The 20,631-nt window shown below is 29.3% G+C and overlaps 1 protein-coding gene across 3 annotated transcripts; it reads left to right on the top strand.

The window, feature by feature from the left end:
• The first annotated feature begins 89 nt into the window (after window positions 1-89).
• On the top strand, window positions 90-20,386 carry LOC136980823 (papilin-like). Of its 3 annotated transcripts, none has more exons than XM_067277019.1 (17): window positions 90-248; window positions 3,807-3,883; window positions 4,440-4,564; window positions 6,127-6,221; window positions 9,932-10,150; window positions 10,276-10,326; window positions 10,643-10,810; window positions 10,882-10,995; window positions 11,065-11,199; window positions 11,308-11,418; window positions 12,946-13,107; window positions 13,762-13,923; window positions 14,012-14,173; window positions 18,173-18,205; window positions 18,815-18,976; window positions 19,156-19,215; window positions 20,260-20,386. In XM_067277019.1, exons 1-17 carry the CDS (start codon window positions 140-142, stop codon window positions 20,337-20,339), a joined length of 2,025 nt encoding a protein of 674 aa, XP_067133120.1. In that variant the 5' UTR covers window positions 90-139; the 3' UTR covers window positions 20,340-20,386. The 3 variants fall into 3 exon arrangements, with proteins under 3 accessions (XP_067133120.1, XP_067133119.1, XP_067133121.1); XM_067277018.1 differs by having other exon boundaries at window positions 11,305-11,418; XM_067277020.1 differs by lacking the exon at window positions 18,173-18,205 and having other exon boundaries at window positions 11,305-11,418.
• The last annotated feature ends 245 nt before the right edge of the window (window positions 20,387-20,631 follow it).

The raw sequence follows: 20,631 nt of genomic DNA, 5'->3' as shown, positions 1-20,631 counted from the left end.
AATTTTTGTAATATTTACTTAAATATTTTATATCACAAATGCCCTTTGATACATCCAAATCTCTATGACAACACGATAACAGCAAATTGTATTTGTCATCTTCGCCTCCTAATAGTTTTATCAAAAACTTTAATGCACCATGTTACCTTTTCGAATAATAATTTGGTTCCTCACTCCTGTTTTATTTACGAATGGATTAACGCCTGAACAATTTATGAAGGAAGTTGAAAATTTTGAACTTTCTAATGGTGAGTGGTCTTCTAAATACTGTACTAAAAATCAATTGTATTTCGTAATTTAAAAATTTCCTACTGATACGAATATATCTAAATTTATTATTAACACGTTGATACGACGAGCTTGGATATTGAACAAATAAAACCAATTCTAGAATTGTAAATTGAGTTAAATTATACTCTCAGTTGCATGTATAAAAATATAATTAAATATTTAAGAAATTTGTAAATTAAAAACAGTTAAATTAATTTTACGAGACGATAAATACGAGCTGCTTTATTAAATCATGAAACAATTAATATTATAATTAATGCATTCTATTGTAATTAGTGTAATCTATATAAACAGAGATTTTATATTTATACTTAATTATTACTCCAATAAAATTTTGTATAGGAAATTATAAAATAAAAGCATGGGTTTATAAAACGGAAAGTAATTAACAAAGAAAATGAAACCATTTTCTTTATTACTTTACTGATTCAAAAAAATAGAGGAACGTAGTATACTTATCTAGTTATAATTTTTGGGGTTGGAGATTGGATTGGATTGGATTAATGGAAAAGGACAATGCAACACTTGGATGATCTGCTAAGGGAAATGTTTCCCGAAAAGATTTTCTATGAGAAATTACCCATATTTATCAATGAGACACGTGAATAATACCCTGGAAATTCCGCGTGGTCACCCGATGGTGTAGAACAAGTGGATAAACTGGATAAAACTAGAAGTGGATGGGTGTAGCTTTTTTAGGAAAAGATACTCGCAAGATTGAAAAAATATTCCTCCACAGCATCAATGATAAATATTATTCGGATAGTAGTTTTTCATAATGTTTTTTACTGTTATCAGTATATAAAATCTTTATCTGTTATTTATTATACGATAGAAATGAATATTTTATTATAATCAATAGAATGTATTTGTGAAACGCACTTTTGTTCTATTTTGTAACTGCAATTGAGAAACTTCTATTTTTCATAAACAACGTTATTCATTTCATCAATATTTCTTGCATTATATCCCAAGAACGTTCTTATGACTCAATTTAGATAAATATTTAAATTCTAAAAATGTAGAATTTCGAAGTATCTATCGAATAAAATAATTATAATTATATCTTAAAAATTCTTTTTGTTAATATATTTTAATTACTAACTTTTTCTTTTAAATATGTTTAAATCATCGATTTTTTTTCTCTACTACTTAATTACAAAATAATTTTTAATGTTGCATTTTTATAACTGTTTTGTTATTATATATAACTTAATAAACTAACAGGCTTATTGTTACTATTTTCCTCGTGTGAATTAGAAGAAAATGAAGATTGATTTACGTTCTACATATAGAAAAATATAGTTTACATGGAAAATAGATAAAATAAATTAAACACAGCTAGTAGAGACATCACACAGATAAAGCAGATAGAAGAAAGCGATTGAAGAATATTAGGAACAAAGGAAGAAATAAATTCTAGATGAAAAGACTGTTTCTCAGAGCTGCTTAGTAGATCAAATAATGAAGTTCAGACAGAAGCAGGGAAAGTAAACGTAGCCTGAGCCTGAATGGAGACACACAGAAAGTTATAGGAATCACGATAAAATAAAGAACGGAAAAGCAAGGCATCTTATTGCAGGCAAGGAAAAGGCTTTTGTAGACTTACATGGAAAAAGTATATTTTCAGGAAAAGATACTGATTGGATAGAGGAGAAGTATAGTCATCCTAATTTTCAATGGTAAAGGCGATGTGAAGAAAGAAAAGAGCTACGTAAACATAAAAATTACAAACTGAATACATACGAAAGAATCCTAGACTAAAGTCTTAAAGAAGATTTAACTTTAAAAGAACAATTTAATTTCATGCCATTGAAATAAACTACAGATGTAACTTTTGGTTTAAGATAGATAATGGAAAAGTCCAGGAAAAGCTGCTGGGACTATATTTGACTTTCATCGATGTGGAGAAGGCTTATGACAATGTTCAACAATCTGGTACCGCATGCCAAACAACAATGTAACCGAGAAGTAAGTAAAGTTGATTTAGATAATGTACAATGAGATGTCTTATAGAGTTCTCTTGGAGAAACAAGCAGCTTGAAGTGAAGATGGGACTATACCTGGGTTCGGCTATAAGTTTTTACTTTCCTGGCTGTTATATAAAACAAAGGGAAAGTATGGCGATCGGTCAAAAAATAACCCTCTAAGATTTTTACATTTTTGGACTCCCATGAAACGTCGAGAAATCAAAAAAATTCGAGCGTTTTTGTCTCTATGTATGAGTGTTATTGTGTGGGGGCGCACGATGTTGTTCACCCTCTTTGAAGCTTAATAACTCTTGTACTTTTTGTCGAAATTTTCTGAAATTTTGCAGAGAGGTTTCTTTATTAGGGGGATTGGTACAATCAAATATTGGTAATTAAATGTCGAGGGGTAGCGAGATAAAGGGGGTCGTGTGTAAGGTGTATAAGGTCAGACTTAATGACGATTTTACCTGTTATTAGCATTTACAATTTCTTATAAAACCCATCCCTACCCTGAAAATTTAGCTTTTTATCACTTTATAATAGTTAAAAGTATAAAAATGTTTAAAATAAAAAATGATAACAGATGGCACCACTAAAAGTTTTAATGTTGCCGGGAAAGTTAAACAACTTATTGCTGGGTTTTTTTTTCTTTTCAACATTGTAATTGTTTTACCAACAGAAAATATGACAGAAGAAACATTGCGGAGCACATGAAAGAAACATTTTTTTCAGCTCCAAGACAAGAAAAAGAGCAATTAGAGAAACTGAAAAATGGAAATGAAGTACTGAAAGAATAAGGTCTGAAAACTAGAAAAAACAAGGCGAATTATATATGCTGTAACAAGAAAGAAAACATCAAATCCTACCTCTACAAGAAGAGAGAAAAGTTCAACTTCAGGTCACTTGGCTGGATAATGCATGAGTAGTGGAAAGGAAAGTGAATGGCCGGATTTAAATGGGTGAAAGGTTGGGAGGAAAGGTATGAAGTGTTGTAGGGAGATAATAACTTGCATTCTTATGTCAGCCTTCTTTAGTATTACGCTCTCCATAATGTAGTTGATCGCACAACAGTTTAAAAAGCTGTTGTGCGATCAACTACATTATGGAGAGCATAATACTAAAGAAGGCTGGCATAATTGCAAGGTGAGAATTAAAAAATGAGTACATTTGACGGATTGTTAAAGTAATTGATATTGCCGACAAAATACAAGAAAAAGACTACGGTGGTGTGGGCATATCGTCAGAAGGGAGGAAAGGGATGACGATGGGAAGGTATAGGTCTGCAATCTGAAAATTGCAGCCCAAAAATATTATTATAAATAATTTAAAATGTTAAGCGTTAAAAAAATAAATAAATTTCATTATGCTATCTGTCTATTATTTCTTTTATAACCAACAGTTAAGTCAAAGCATTTAAATCGATTAGCTCAACGATGTTTAATTTGATATCAATGTTTTTAGTTAACCAAACAGTGCAACAAAATTAATTTTTTATTTGAATTCTTGTATTAATAATTAATTTAAAATATTGATTCCTTATTTTAGATTTGGATCCGTCTGCATTGAATTTTCTTAATTGCAAAATTGATTCAATTAAAACTCAAAATTTTGAAATGGAAAGGGTAAGTAAAATATTACAATTTATAATTATTTTTCAGTAACAAATCATATAAACTTGAGTTTTTTTAATTTGTTGGACGAATAATTACATGATAACGTTTTATTGTAAGGGATCTGGGTTAAAATATGGTCGAGTCTCCATAATTTATTTGATTAGTACGGAACGGGATATTCTTTACCTCAGCTAGTCGACCCCATTGCAGCACAGTTTTTAGACTTAAATTATAAGTTTATAATTTATTTAAAATTTAAATTATGAAGTTAGATAGGACTATTTAATGAAATGAATTCTAGAAGTTAAATATTATTACAATATTAATTAATTAAACATTTTTAATATCGATTATTTAAAAATGTGTATCTCAATTGTTGCTCCCCAAAAACATGAATTAGTGACTGTTCAATAAAAGTTATTGTAAAATATACTAATTTTTTAAAAGTTATATGCATTTACGTTGAAATTTAAATGATAAAAAATGCATTAAATTTATAATAATGTAAAGTATTATTTAACTTTTTATTTAAAAAATAATAATTAACAAATAATCAATATTATAGTTTCTCGGAGAATGGTACGAGTTAGCAAAATCATACAGTCGATCTATGGATTTACATTCTGCAATGTGGAAATTCGTTGATAATTCTGATTCAGATTACAAATTTTACTATACTGCTGTTGCGGGGTAAGTTAAAATTTTTAGTTAATTTGTTTTTTAATCTTTAGAATTTAAGATGCTTAAAAGTATGGTTCAATATATTATACTAATTTAAAAATTTTAAATATTATTCAATACGAAATTAAGCGAAATGATAATTATAATTTAACATAATTTTTCAATTTGTACATAATTTTTCTCACTCTGGAGAAAAAGCCATGGCCATCGTGGGTTCGCTCAGACTGGGTAATGAGAAAATAGGACAGAAATTCCTGGGGTGTTCTGGACAAGTCCTGGGAAAGTCTAGAACAGACACCCCTCCCCCAAATTCCTGCGGTTTTACGACCGCTTATATTCGATTAATCTTTATTTTAAAATGTTTTCTTATTTAATAATGAATATTTTATTTAGTGATCGTTTTTATTTTTCTAATAAAATAAGAAGTTTAATAATTGTTACGGGTATTATCACAGGAAAGATGACCTGAAAGATCCCTATCCTTTACTAATTACGTTTATATTTCAAATTTAGTTAAGACTATATCATAGAATTTTAATTTTCTGCATAAGTTATTCTGTAATTAGATTTTAAGTTTAATAAAAGATAAAATTATTTTGAAGCTATACACCAACCAAAGCCGAATATTATCGGGCTAGAAACGGCTATAATATTAATAATTTATACTGTAAAACAATTTGGTACTAGTGTTAGGCGTCATCTCTTAATTAATTAATAAGTTTAATAATTGTAATGGTTGCAATGGCCGGTTGAGTGCCTTTGGAGATGTTTACATGACGTGGGCGAAGGATGTGTCCCCAACCGGCATTGTAATGACCGTCGTAACGTAAGCTTATACAGTGGAACCTCACTTAACGAGCATAATTTGTTCCAGAGTCTTACTCGTAATGCGAAACACTCATTAAGCGAAACAATTTTTCCCATAGAAATTAATGTAAAATACGGTAATGCGTTCCACGCCAAAAAAATGCTCAAATGTTTTATGTATAACGTTTATTCAAAAAAATTATGCAATATACACTGTTAAAGAGCGTGAATCATCATTATCTTTTCTTCTAGCGCGAAATGAACCATCATGGAATGAGAATTCGATTTGCAGAAACAAAAGAAAAAAAATCACAGCTAATATGTTTGATAAACACGCCAAACGACATGTCTAATTCTTGGGTTATGTAAAGACTATAATTAAATATAAGAAATTAATTAATTTGTTTGAGGTAGGCAGTTATGTTTCCATCTCGTATTAAATTTAATAATTATAAATAGTTCATTTTTAATTCAGACATTTCTAAAATTTAATTTGGAGTCGGTCATTAAATTTAATGACCCAAGAATTTGGCATGTCGTTTGGCGTGTTTATTATATAACGGGTTAAAATTATAATTATTAAATTTATTAAGAGACGACGCTTAACGCCTAACTCTAGTACCAAATTGTCTTATAAATTATTAATATTATAGCCGTTTCTAGCCCGATAATATTCGGCTTTGGTTGATGTATAGCTTTAAAGTATACATCTATCTGGTTTAGTAATGAAGTTTATTTAAAATTATTTTGATTTTTCTTTTCAGAGACAACAATTGCATACGGCCACTTCGAGGGAAAGTCGATGTTTTTGATGGAGAGTTGTATTTAAGTTACAGTACTTTTTCTTCTGTTGTGAAAGGTTAATTTCTTTTTTATAATAGGGTAAGTCAGGGGATAAAGAAAGCCTGACGAATGAAGATAAATCTATTTAGTGTGTTTATCGCCATTCGTTCATTACAAATAATAATAAAATAATTTTTAAAAAAAAAGTTTTATCTTGTTAGTTAACTTTGAAGTAACAAGCTGTATTTGTTTACTTGAAAATGTTTGTTTGTTACATTTCAGCATTATGAGATCATCATCATTACCATCACCAATATCGTTTATTTATAAAGGGTTTTGTTTCTTTTTTCAAATAAAGAAACAGAAATTATATATAATAATGACTATATAAGGTCTTCCAGTCCTCCGTATTTTGGGCAAGCTTAAGAAAGTGGCTAGAGAATTTTATTTTATTACTGTCTATAACACCAAAAATATACTGTCATAATTAGATTTTAGGTCGTCCATTCTTTTGCGATCTTCTATTAGGTTGTTAAATCAAGTCTGAAATATTCACTAGAAAGGTATTCATATCTTGGGGTTAAACCTTAGCAGCAAAAGTCCCCGATTAACTATACAGTAACGACCGATACAAACCGGAGATAATGTTATTTAAATTCAAAAACTTTCTCTTGAAAGGAGTTAAAAAGATGACTGTCACGACTCCTTTATTACAGGAAAAGTATGATATACAGGGGCAAGCCATAACTAATTTTAGTTGGAAAGCATATATTTTACATTAAATAAATTAAAAATAGAATTAAAATTGCAGTCCATCACAATGACGATGTCACAATAAGTAATTGTTTACTTGTTATTTTAATGGTTGTATGATAATCGTTATATCTCCAGTTATTTACAATAGGATAGCATAAGGGTGATGCGAAAGAATTTCACGCGAACAATCACGATAGATATGTTTAGGATAGTAATTTTATACATTTAAACATAGAATTATTATTCGTATAAGCATATCATTTTGTCAATAATTTATTTTTAAAATATTCGTAAGTAGAAGACAACAAGTTTTAGTCTCCAAATTACTCTTTATCACGCATAAAAACACAAGATCACACAGCGCAGTCATATTTTAAGGCTAAAAACTGTTATGTAATTACGAATACTTTTTGTAAACTTGTTTACTGTAAAACAAGAAATGATGTAATTATTATCATTATTAAACTAAAGTACTTAATCATTCATTATAGAAGAGAAAGTAGGGGACTGTTGCAACGGTCCATGATAGTTAATGGATACTACAACGGCGGAGAGGGTCAAAATTTGTATAACATTGGGCTACACGGTTTAGTGGATGTTACTTTAGTTTCTATATATTTATATATGTATGTGTGTATGTTTGCGTGCATACTGTGCGTACATGTGCCTGCGTAATGTGTGCATGTGTGTGTTTTCTTGCAAAATGATACGACTTATAAACTTTGATCTGTTTCAATCCACATATTTGAAATTTCTATTGAATAAAAAGTAAAGTTTTGAATAATTCTAAGTGAGATAAGGTGATGCTGTGGAAGTTAAAAGTAAAGTTTAGCAAATATTGAAATTATGATTCATATATCAACTGACACTTTTAATTAAGCATTTTGATTTCTTTTTGCAGATAAATAGAAAGTTTATTATTTAAAGATAAGCATTTTAAGATAGTTACTGAGCAATAAAATCACGTAATATTTAATTTATCGATATGAGTAATTGTTTTCTTTGTCAGAATAGCGTTTCCATTCTGGAATTAAATTAAACATTTTTAAATATTGAATAAACAGTATTGACAAGATTTTTGATTACAGGTATTTATTATAATCCCGTATAAAATATTAACTCGATAATGATTTATTCGAATTAATAGGATTGTTTCATGTAAGAAAGGGAATTACATTAAATATACAAAAATAAGTAAAGTACAATAGATTACATTTAAAAGTGAATTAATCAATAAAGTAAATATAGTCAAAGCTCGATATGATGCACTCCAATAGCTTCACCTTTATGCAGTGCCAATGATCGAGTTTGACGCCAAATTAGACTAGTGCCAATTTCGGAAGCGAACGAATGACGACGTTATATCGAGGTTTGATTGTTTATATTTATATTTCTGGATAAATTAATTAGGTAATTAGGATATTATTATCTGGAAACTGATTAAAAAGCATTACAGATCTACATTCTCACTAATGGGCTGTGTCTACTACTATACGTGAGATAGGGGTGGATAAGAAATCGTTGGTGAAGAGTATAACGGTGTCTTTCATTGAAAGTTCATTGTGTCCAAATTTTACAAATGTTAGTGCGAACAAGTATATACAAATTGTATCTCGTTTTAAACATCACCGAGGGTCCAAGTCGATTAACAAACGAAAGTACAGTACTTCTTAATGTTTAACGAAATATTTACTTGTAAGTATTGTAGTAATTAGAACTCTATACATTTATAGATTCTGGAAATGAAGTTTAACATAATACGTTTATTGATTTTTCATCATTATGTTTCAATAGGTTCAACTTAACCGAGAATAGTGTAAAATTCCATTTCGGTTTCTAATTCGGCTTCAAAATCTGGTTTCGGACAGACCTTACCTGTTTGTGAAAAATGTAACAATACCGATATCGGTATCGGACCAATAGTATCAAAAGTACACAAAGTACTCGGTATCGAAGGAAAGTTTCGATACGGTATCGGCATCGGCAGTATCAGGACGTTCCTATTCATAACTTTGATAATTTATGTAAACCTGTTGCTATAAGAACCGATTCTGAAGTTAATTTTCTAAACTAAGCATTATCAACATTTTATAAAATCAAATTAAGTCCGTCGACCGTTTGATACTTAATAAGAATAAATTGAAGACAGGATATATAAAAATCAATAAGAGCTAATAATAATTTTTTTTTAAATGAAGCATAAATCAGAATTCAAAATTGCTTGTTTTGTTTTTAAGATTTAAAGTTACGTTAATTATGATTATTATGTTTAAATATAATAAAAATAAATTTATAAATTGACCATAAAATTACCTCTAGTAATTTATAGACTCCCAATTAAATGGGATAATAATCCTCGGAGTTGGCTAGCGACCAGGTTGAGAGTCCTTATTCTACAATACAGATTTTTGATATTTGCAAGCCAGATTAGAGTTAGGTTTTGCAAAGCATGCAAATAAAAATTGATGAATGATTTATAGTATTTATGTTTTACTTGCCACTATGCAAATAAATAACAAATGATAAATCAGAATTTAAGTTTTTTATGTTATGTTTTTTTTTATCCAGAAAATTTCCCTAATAAATTGAATTGGGTGGATGGAATAAAGCACAAAAATTTGAAGGATCTACCAATAGGGTGTCTCTCGCGACGATTTTCTATGGGTAAACTGCTGCTACTATTTATATGAAAAAAAAAAACTTTAAAAACAGCCTGTAGTTTTATCTACTTAACCACCGATGGGTCCCTAAGGACCCTAACAAATTTATATTAAACACTATTACAAAAGTTTTTATGACAGGAAAAAGGGAGAAAATCTCGTTAAGAATAGAAATGTCTTAAATTTCTATTATACTTCATTTTTAATTTAAAATTTAAATTCATTTATTAATATAGTATAAATTGGACGAAGTCTTACATTTGTATGGCCTATGATCAGAAAATGTAGGCCTACATTATTCTAATAATGTATATTTGATTATGATTAGTTTGGAATTTATAGATAAATATTAAAAAAAGTTTTTCTTTAGAGAAAATGGTGGTTGTTTATACCGATTACGAGAACATAGCAGTTTTGTATTCCTGTCTTTATACCATTCCTCAAACAGAGAGTTGTCATCCAGCAGCAGTTTATGGAGTTATTATTTCACGCAGTAAAACATTAAATTCGAAAAAATTACAGTCGGCGTTAATGTCTGTAAAAAATTCCTGCATTGATCCAAGAACTCTTCAGCACAGACATTCTGAAGGTAATTTTTCTAAATTTTTTTAAACATATTCTTAATTTTTATACTTTCTAATAATTTTAGTATTTATATTAATATTAATTTCATAAAATGAATATTAATTATAATTTAAAGACTTGGTTTTTTAGTGAATTGCTGGTTTGATGATGATTTTAGAACAGATGAAGAGGATATTCCAGGTAAATATATAATTTATTCAGTGAAAATTTATTTACAAATAAGAACTAACTGTTAAGTATAAAATAAATAAATGTTTACGGGAATTTATCATATAATTGAATATCAGAATGCGTTATAATTCGGATATTTATCTCTTCTACGCCATATTGCACCATAAAATTTTTAAAAAATTCTTCTTCAAGTTTACTTAATTATTTAAAAAACAATTTTAAATTATTAAGTTAAATACTTAAAAATGTAATTTATTTTGAAGTATGAAATATTTAATAAAATGAGTTTTTATAATTTATTAATAAATATTCTATAATTAAAAAGGTCCTGATTTCTGCTATGAAAATCCGGATGCAGGATACTGTAGAGGAAACTTTCAAAGATACTATTATGACTGGAAATCCGATAAATGTTCTGTTTTTCGATACAGTGGTTGCGGTGGAAACGATAATAATTTCTTAGTTTTACACGAATGTCAAAAGAAATGCCAAAGTAAGGATGAACATTTTCATACATTTATAAATATTAAATAAAATTTAAATATCGATGTCACTTTTAATTAGATTTACGTAGGAACACACAATGTCCGGAAACAGCCGAATGCGCTTTAAACTGTCCACCATGTTGTCGTGAGGTTGATGGCTGTATTAAATGTGATTGTGACAGCGTAGTTATAGGTTAGTTTATTGTATATTTGTGGAATTAATAATAAAATTTATCTAGTTATACGAATATATTTTAAACAGAACCTCCTGGTCCTTCAAGGAAAGACGATAATTGTATTCAATCGCCTGCTGATTGTACTCCCGATTGTCCCCTACAGTCCACTTCCCCAGGATGTTTTTCCTGCGTATGTATTCCTGATGTTTTTCGAGCACCTGGTATGTAGCATATTTCAGATATAATCATTTATTTATAATTTCAGTAAATATAAATGCTGATATAACTATATAATTTCATTACACGGTTAAATTTTATAATTTTAGAAGTTACACATAGAAACATCCATGAATTTCGTGTGTTAAATCCGGGAGATTGTCCAGGAAGATGCAGAATTATAATGCATCCAAATGAACTTATATGTAATTGCGCTAACCAAGGTAGGAGTATTTCATAATCAACTTTAATACTTAAAAAATTTACTAAAATGTAACGGTTATTTACCGACGTAATCTTTTAATAATGGATTTACTGAGTTTTCTGTAAGAAGTGATTAGTCCAAAACAAGACTTACCTTGTCAAACATCTTTAACTGTCGACAAACATTATTTCGGACGAATCATTTCTTATAATTGTTGATATAAGAAGCTCAGTAAATTAAATGCCACGATGCAGTTCTAGGATTGAATAATAAATTCGCCATTAATTTTTATGGATACGAAAATTTATTGCTTCTTTCATTAAATAACCAATTGATATTTGCCTTACATCGCATTTTTTCTGCTCTTATTATACTGTAGAATAAAATGTTGTAAAACTATTTCATCTCGTTTGGTCCTACGGACCGTACATTTACAAACTTTATAACTTTAACATTTTACAAAATACGTAAACCCTTATGTCCAAAAAATAAGCATAATCGTTTAATACATAAATAGGAATTCAGTCTACAGAATGAAGTGAACAGTTTGCAGATGGTGGTATCTTGGTCTGAGGTAGCTTTATTCTTAATGGCTGTACGTTTTGCAAGAGTTGCCATTACTGCAAGGAAGTACAGAGACGAGATTTTGAAACCCGTGTGAAGCTTTTCTGGGGTGCTGAAGATGCAGATTTCATTTTCGTGGACGATAGTGCCTGCTTACATAGCGCTGCATTCATTAATGACTTTTTTGAAAATGAAGATATTTATGGCATGGAATGGCCGTAAGATCTCTGGACTTAAATCCCATAGAAAATGTATGGAATGCTCTAGGGAGACGAGTTGCATCCACATAACCTTCACCATAAATACTCTAGAAGCTTTAAGATGCACTTGTCAAGAATAGAATTTACTCCCTACAGAGGTGATAAACAATATTACAATGTATTGAATATATAAGCAATCGTTGAATAGAGCGATTGCATGCAAAAGGAAACCACATGCCATCATTTCCCGTGAGAAAAATTTACGATAATGTTTAGTATTTTATCTTGTTTTTCGTTTAACGTAAGTTAGATAACATTTTTGCTTTACAATTGTTTTGTTGCATAAAGAATACAGTATTCTGATTGTATGACACCTGTCACGCTGCTGTGATCAGTAGTTCCTGTGATATAGGCCAAATTAATGATTATGCTTAGCTTTTGGACACGATTGCATAAACACTCTACAGTTCAAAATTACTGATTTATGCAGCTCACAAACTCTTATCAGTATAGTACAGTTTAAACTTTGTAAATTAATAAAGAAGTAAAATCGAACTTTATTATGTAAATTATAAATTTATATTTTAGATAATGCGAAATCGACATAGAAAATTAATCTAATTGAATGTTAGTAAATATGTCAAATTGTAATTAATATTTATCCATTGACTGTTAAGAAGAAAGGTGTTAAATCGGATTTAAACAAAATTCTAACTCGTAATCAAGTTCTTTATGTATTTAAAATCTTTCGTAACATATATATTAATATAAATTTTTTTCAGATATTTGCGTCTTACCAAAAGATAGCGGAATGTGTGACGGAAATGAACTCATGTATTATTTTAATAGTCATAAAGGAAAATGTGAGGCCTTTAGTTACAGTGGATGTGAAGGAAACTTGAACCGTTTTAAAACATTAGAAAAATGCATCGATTTTTGTGGAGGTAAACTTATGATTTAACACTATAATGAGAATTCAATATTTTACATTCAAGAATAGTCCCCGTTTTCTGTTTATTTTCGTCTTGTATGCACTAAGGGGGGCCTTTTATTAATACCCATTGCGGATTCGACCAGACCCACAATGAGTTGTTTGAGTGGTTAGAGACGAGGATGGACCGCCCATCAGAAATTCCTTGATTGCTTAACTGTATTCGATTGTGGGTCCTCACAATATAACTGTTTACAATTATCTTGCAAAACTAATATGTTAGAAAGCAGATCCTTAAAAATATAATATAAAAGGATTTTGATGATTACTTCTCATTTATAAATTGACCATGAATACAGCAGAAATATCTTTTTATTGTGGTTGTCAATATTAACAAGTAAAACAAAAATATAAAATCTTATATTTCTATTTTAATAGGAAATAAAATGTCGTGAATTTTATTGCTGTTTTTAATAAAATTAATTAAATTATATAGCTTATTTGAAATTAAATAGTATATCATGATTAAAATTTTAAAATTATTCTAAATAAACTAATTTATTTTATAAGCATGACAGTGTATGAATAAATTGAAATGTTTCAGCATTTAAAATTGTAAATTATAATTGATGAAGTGATGAAATTAAATAACTAATTTGATTTACAGATATTTGTGAACTTCCAAAGAAACAAGGAATTTGCAAAAGTACAATAAAGAAGTTTTATTTTGATCACGATAGTATGTTATGCAACAGTTTTCCTTACAGTGGTTGTGAAGGAAATGAAAATAATTTTATAAGTGAAGAGAATTGCAAAAAAAGATGTCTCGGTAATATCAGATTGTTTTAAAATTATGTTACAAAGTCTATTTTATTAAAATAATTGTCTAAATCTTAAAAATTTATTTTTAAAATTAGATGTATGCGAAGAACCTGTAGATCCCGGACATTGTTCTGAAAATATTAAACGATATTATTATGATACAACGACAAAATCGTGTCAAGAATTTACATTTACTGGATGCATGGGAAATAAAAACAATTTCTACACTCTTTCTGAATGTCAGAGAAAATGCGAAGGTAATTTTATATTATTATCATTTTGTATAATATACGAGTAGAACCAGACATATATTAATTAAAAATTGTGCTTAAAGAGGTTCGAAATATCAGCTTATTCAGAAAGCAAGTACCGTTTGTAAATATATCTGCTGCAGCACTTTCACGATGATTTCTCATTTATCGGAAAGTTATAGATGTCATTACAAGAGAATTAGATTTGGTTTACGTATATTTTTGTTCCTTAACATGTTCAAGATGATAGAGTGGTTTGATTACTTTGAAACGCGATTTGAATGCAAGAAATGCGAAACCCACCAACTTCATCATCAGATTTATGAGGTCGAATTGCAATTATTCATGGCAATTCTACCTCATAAGGAAAGTGGTAAGGAATGTGAAGATGGTAAGGAAATGTGTATGGTGATGGTAAGGAAATGTGTAAAAGAATGCTCGGTCACACATTTCTACTCAAGCTCAAGCCCCCTCGCCACGTCATTTAGTTAAGAACAAGTGGAACATCTCCCTGCAGCCCAGAATAATAGTCAATTGATTTTTATCTGTTTGTACATCTGAAAAACTTCTTTGCTGGCAGCTCTTCCTCAATGATGATGAGAAAGGAGCAGTAGGGCACAGGACCGGCGTTAGAGTCTATGCTGCCCGGGGCAAGACATGCATTTGACTCCCCCTTATCCCCTACCTAAAACGAAAAAAGAAAAGGTAGTTTTAAAATGCCATACCGATTAGAAGTGGGAAAAAATTTTTAACGTATTTAAACTGCTTCCTGCACATTTGTCAAGGAAAGATTCCTATTTATACAATTCAGATCTTTTGTTTAAGTGTAGGTCAGCTTGTATGTAAAAAAGTTACTGCATTTGCTTTTAAGGAGAACAAGACTTTATAACAAAACTATGTAACTTTATGTATGTAAAATAACAACTCAGAAAAATTAAACAAAGTAAACAGCTCTAAAAACCAAATGATTATAAAACTTTTATATAACTTATGCTGTTTCTGGCCATATGATTATCTATCAGATTATACAATAAGCAATGACATTTCTTTTTGTTGTGCTAGTTCGTTATTTTTTTGAAGTCAGGAAGTCTGAAAACGTGGGGATTTAAATAAAACCGGGAGAGTCAAATTTGACACGATTCCAATACATGACAACCGAGGAAAGTAAAATTCGAACTGTTTTTAAAATTTATTCTTAATAATTGGGTTGCAATTTGAAAATACTGTAGACCTATAAATTTCCACTGTCATCCGTCCGTCCGTCTGGCTGTTTTCCTTAATCTCGAGGATAGATTTAGATAGCTTAGAGGCAGGTGTCACGATTAACTATAAGTTATATAAACTTCTGATGCAAACCGGAAGTCACGTTATTTCAATTCAAAACTTTCCCCTGAAAGGAGTTAGATAAATGACCTTCAGTTGCTAACAGAAAAAGTATGATGTACAGGGACAAATCAATTTTAAATTTACTCCATCGATCTCAGACGAACTATGAAAATTTTATGTGACTATCTTCCGGACTCTCCACGTACTTATAACTTTTCTAAATCGTCTTTTTTTTGTCACGTTTGTCTTTGAGTGTAGGTATAATTATGCGCATTAAAACAAATGTTAATCAACACTACTTAACGTCTACTTTTAACATAGTAATGTTTAATTTAAACTAAACATTCTAAAACAAAGAACAGTATCTCATATCAAAATCAATGATCTGTTAAATTTCACAACTGTTATAATTAAATCACACATTTATTTCGGATAACCACAGCTATTAAAAATACATTAAAACTTTCTGTTTAACCCAATATAGCCTTTACTTATTAACCATGACATCGGAAGGTATCACTGTACTAATTATAATGTCTTTAAATTTCAAAGAATGGCTTTATATAGCCTACAAGACTAAACCTAAGTATGTTTTACATGTATAAAGGAGATTAAAATTGCAGTCCGGCATTGTGATGATGTCACAATAAATTAGAGATTATTTGTTGTGACATATAATTTATTTAATCACTTTTATTTTCCAGCTCTACTATATATAACATAGGTAAAGTATAGCGATCGGTCAAAAAATGACCCCCAAGATTTTTGTATTTAGACTCAAGGATCTTAAAATGTCGAGAAATGCAGGGACTTTGTGGCTTTTTCTGTATGTATGATGTCCTTGTGTGGGGAAGAGGCACGACTTCGTTAACCCTCCTTGAAGCCTAATAACTTCTGTACGTTTTGTCGAAATTCCTGACATTTTTCAGAGAAGTTTGCGTGTTGGGGATCGATACTTAAACTTTGGTGGTTAAATATCAAGAGGATGGGGAGATAGAAAAGGTCGTGTGTTATATAACATTTTTCTTTTATATAAAACTCTACTGTTAAAATTGAGCATTTTATCATTTTATAACAATTAAAAATATAAAAAATTTTAAAATAAACTATCATAATAGATAGCGTCACGTGGAATTTTAAATTACTCAACTTGTTACTGGATTTGTTCTTTATTATTTTATTTGAAATGTAATTCTGAATCGGAGTTGAATTACCTTCACACCAGTATCAAGCTAGCCGTTTATAAACTGCGTATCAAACAAGTTCCACTATTAGTATTTACTGTAGTATGACATAATGCAGCTCTCCACGGCTTTCCAATGAGGGGGTTTGTATCGACTCCTCAGGAGCTGATGAGGAAATTAGATATATATTGTACTGTATACATGCATATATATTTTATTCTTGCTTAATTATTTAATATATATATATATATATATATATATTAATTTTTTCAGTTTTCATACTATTCTTGGTATTATGCGATCAAAAATGGAGGCTGGGGAGCTCGTGTGAAACCCACAAAAATTGATAGAAAGTGTAACTAAGCTTATTTCTAAACATGAGCGCCCCACGCTTTTATTAAGTGGAGATTGAGGATGGTAAAAGGATTGGGATGGGGATGACGGGTCATGTACTGTAGGGATTTAAACTATATGGTACGGGTGCCCGCATCCTCAAAATTACGTCACTTTAGTACATTTACACACACGTTATGATTACATTCTACATTGGTTGTTTATAAAGTTTTGAGTGGAGAGGATGGTGGGGTGGGACTACTTGAGAACGTCATTAAAATGCATTGTCATGTCTCCAAAGTTTAAGCCTTAATTAGACATTTGAATTGCAAGATTTGAGGACATGATACAAAGTAGGTTAAATAAAATCGTTTAATAATAATAAGTTAAATTATCGTTAAATAAAATGATTAAATTCCCGATTTTCCATTCAAGAATATTGAATTCCCCACAAAATTTCCTCATTAATAATTCCGTCCATTATTTCACAATTGTTTTAAAAAAAAATCCATTTTAGTGAAAATATCCCCAAACTCAATCCAATAGTACAGTCTTGCGATCAACAACACGAACTGAAATAGAGCATGAAGATAAAAACATCGAGACGACGCAAATTTTTAAGTTTTTTGTCCGCAGTCTTAGTTGCTTTGGCATACAGTTTTGTACTTAATATGTGTTTATTCGGAGGCGTAATAGTCTACGGACAGAAAAGATGGCGGCCGCTTGCCGAGCTCAAGGATTATTGTCTTGTCCCTGCTCTCTGAGTCATGCGAAGCTCCTCTAAAACGCAATAGTCCTTGCTCTTAAAAATGTCTGCAAACAAAAAGATTCAAGTGTGCGTTAGCTTAAAATTCATTTATTTATTTCTTTATCCATTTTTGAAATTTTTTTGTTAATTCTTTTGTGAATAAACTAATTTTAGTTCCACAAATGAGCAAACATGGAGCTTCCTCTGTACTAAATTAATATATACTGTATATATAAATATATATATTTTAACATGAAAAAAGAATATAAGTATTAAAAAAAAACATGTTTAAAATGATTATTTTTCTTAATAATTTATTTATATAATAATTATAACATTTAAATAATATATTTATGTAATTTACATAAATTATTACTAAAAATAAATCATTTTGTTTTTCTCTTTAAAATATAGGAATATCACTAGGATTTGTTATTCGAAATAAATGTAAATAATATTTTATTTTTTATATTTAAATATTTGCATTGTAATAACAAAACTAAATATTCATATACTGTTATTTTTTTATTTTAATAAAAATAATTAAATTAATAAGTACCTAGTAATAAATTATAATTAGATTACAACTTAATTAATGGTTTAAAATAGTTATTAATCTAAATTAGAATTTTTAAGCAATAATCCATTCGTAGTATTAAAATTAAGGAAATTTAAAGAAGTTTCATGGATAGAACATCCATGAAAAATCTCTGATGATCATGATTCCTGATCCGGAGCCTCGGCCGTCTGATTGATTGATGGGAGGCACTAGCATATTGTACACATACAGTGGGCCTGACCCGCAATTTATCATTATAGGAGCATAATTCTGCATCCCTCACTCATGTTGAGCACAGCCAACATGAGTGAAGGATGAAGAACTATGCCCCTAACATTATAAATTATGATAGTCTGGACCGGGTTAGAAATTTAGAATGAAGGTTTACACTTTTTCGCTAAAGTTATGACTAAATTGTCTTATAATTCTCTAATTATATATATATTCTTATTGAAAATACTTTAATAAAATAACGAATTAATTTTTCAATTTGATAGCAATTTGTCAGCTTCCCGTAGCTGTTGGTCCTTGTAAAAAATTTGTAACTCGCTTTTATTACGATTCTGTTAACCGGACTTGCGAGGAATTCAAATATGGAGGATGTGAAGGAAATGAAAATAATTTTGAATCGAATGAAGATTGCTCGGGAAAATGTCATGGTGAAGCATTTCTTATTCCTTCCAGATTATTTTCTTCTTAAATTTATTTAATCAAATTAATAAAAGTTGAAATTTTATCGCTGAAATTAATTACGAGTCATTTAATTTTGCTTATTTAAAATTATACAAGAACCTAATTTATTGAATATATTTTATAAAAAAAATATGATTATTTTTAGGTGTTCGTTTAGAAGCGTCCTGTATGAGTAAACATTGCAAAGATCCATCCAATGATAGAGGTAAATGTGTTTACATTGTTATTTATTAGAATTTTCAATATATTAAAATATAGATATTATTTTTGAATTTAAAACATGTACATGTACACAAAACTTTGTTTTACATTTATTTTAAAAGATTATAATGTAGGTTAATTTCGAGTGAAATGTCTATAGTTTTGTTTTACTTCATGAATGTATCTTCATTGTGGGATAGTTGGTCGTGGGTTCACTCTTCGCCAACGGGCTGCCACGTAAAGTTTTCGGGGTTTTTATCACGTTTATAACACCTAACATCTATGTTTCTGTAATAAAATCTGAAAACAGCCGGGAAACTTACGCAACTCGTTGCTAGAATTTTTTTTTTAACTATGTACTTACAATTATGGATTGTTTACTGAAGATTTACGATTTTTCTTTATAAATAAATCTGGAATTTTTTATTAAAGGAGGCTTTTATGTTATCTTCTGACGATCTCACGGTCGTGTTTTGTATTGTATTCGTATGATGGCGTCCGGACGATGTAAAGTTCAAATTACAAGAGCACTCGTCGCAATTCATATTGGCACCTGTATTATACGTCTAATATACGTAATATTATACGTCTCAAAGCTACAAATAACACTCTTGTATTAAGGTTTCGTAAGATTTGTAGGCTTTTTGGGATTCGGTTTTGGATTCCAAAAACGTTTGGATTCGAACCACCCTTACAATGGTACAATGTATAATATTAACTGCATGAAGTATTAAAAGTTTAGCAGCATAGAATATCGGCCGGCAAGTCCATTACAGGTGCCTTTACTAAAACCGAACAAATTTAAATATAAACTCAATATAAAAAAGTGGAAAAACTTTAAAAAGTTAATACCCATTTTATTCATCTCTAGAGAGATATCTATTCTATTTAACACTAAATTCCTTCAACATTTTGCGCTTTATATACTTTCCATATTCGTTACACTTTATTTTTATCTACTAAATTAATTGTTAAAATTATTTTTAGAAATCTAATTTTTATTCTAAATGAAAAATTTAATAATTTATACAAATATTTATATTTACAGGTACTAACATTCATGCTGCTCCATCATTTATTGTCTTAATTGTTTTTGGGATATTATTTGAATATTATACATATTTATAAATAAACTTATAAAAATGTTTTTATAATTTTTTAATTATTATTTTATTTTATGTATTACTTATAATTTAATTCGAAAAATAAAATATATATTTTACAAATATAAAAGAAGTGTTGCAGTGTTTAAATAATATATCAATCAAATTTAATTTACTCGCATATATTATTATATTTAAATAAAAGAACTGCCAAGTTTTTGTTAAAATCACATTAAAATAAAGTCCAATTTCTTATAATGGCCACCTCCGAACAATGGCCATGTTTTAGGCCTATTTTCCTGTCAGTGGCCGTTCGA

This window comes from Centruroides vittatus, unplaced genomic scaffold (assembly GCF_030686945.1).
Source record: "Centruroides vittatus isolate TY-2023 unplaced genomic scaffold, ASM3068694v2 contig_726, whole genome shotgun sequence".
In the NCBI taxonomy this organism is placed as follows: domain Eukaryota; kingdom Metazoa; phylum Arthropoda; class Arachnida; order Scorpiones; family Buthidae; genus Centruroides; species Centruroides vittatus.
The sequence above is the reverse complement of the archived record's forward strand: the minus strand, read 5'-3'. Positions and strand labels throughout refer to the sequence as shown.

Coding starts and splice junctions, on each gene's coding strand:
- LOC136980823 (XM_067277018.1), top strand. CDS start 140: ATGTTACCTTTTCGAATAATAATTTGGTTCCTCACTCCTGTTTTATTT. Junction 6,222..9,931: donor TTTTTCTTCTGTTGTGAAAG/GTTAATTTCTTT, acceptor GTTTTTCTTTAG/AGAAAATGGTGGTTGTTTAT. Junction 19,216..20,259: donor AGATCCATCCAATGATAGAG/GTAAATGTGTTT, acceptor TTATATTTACAG/GTACTAACATTCATGCTGCT.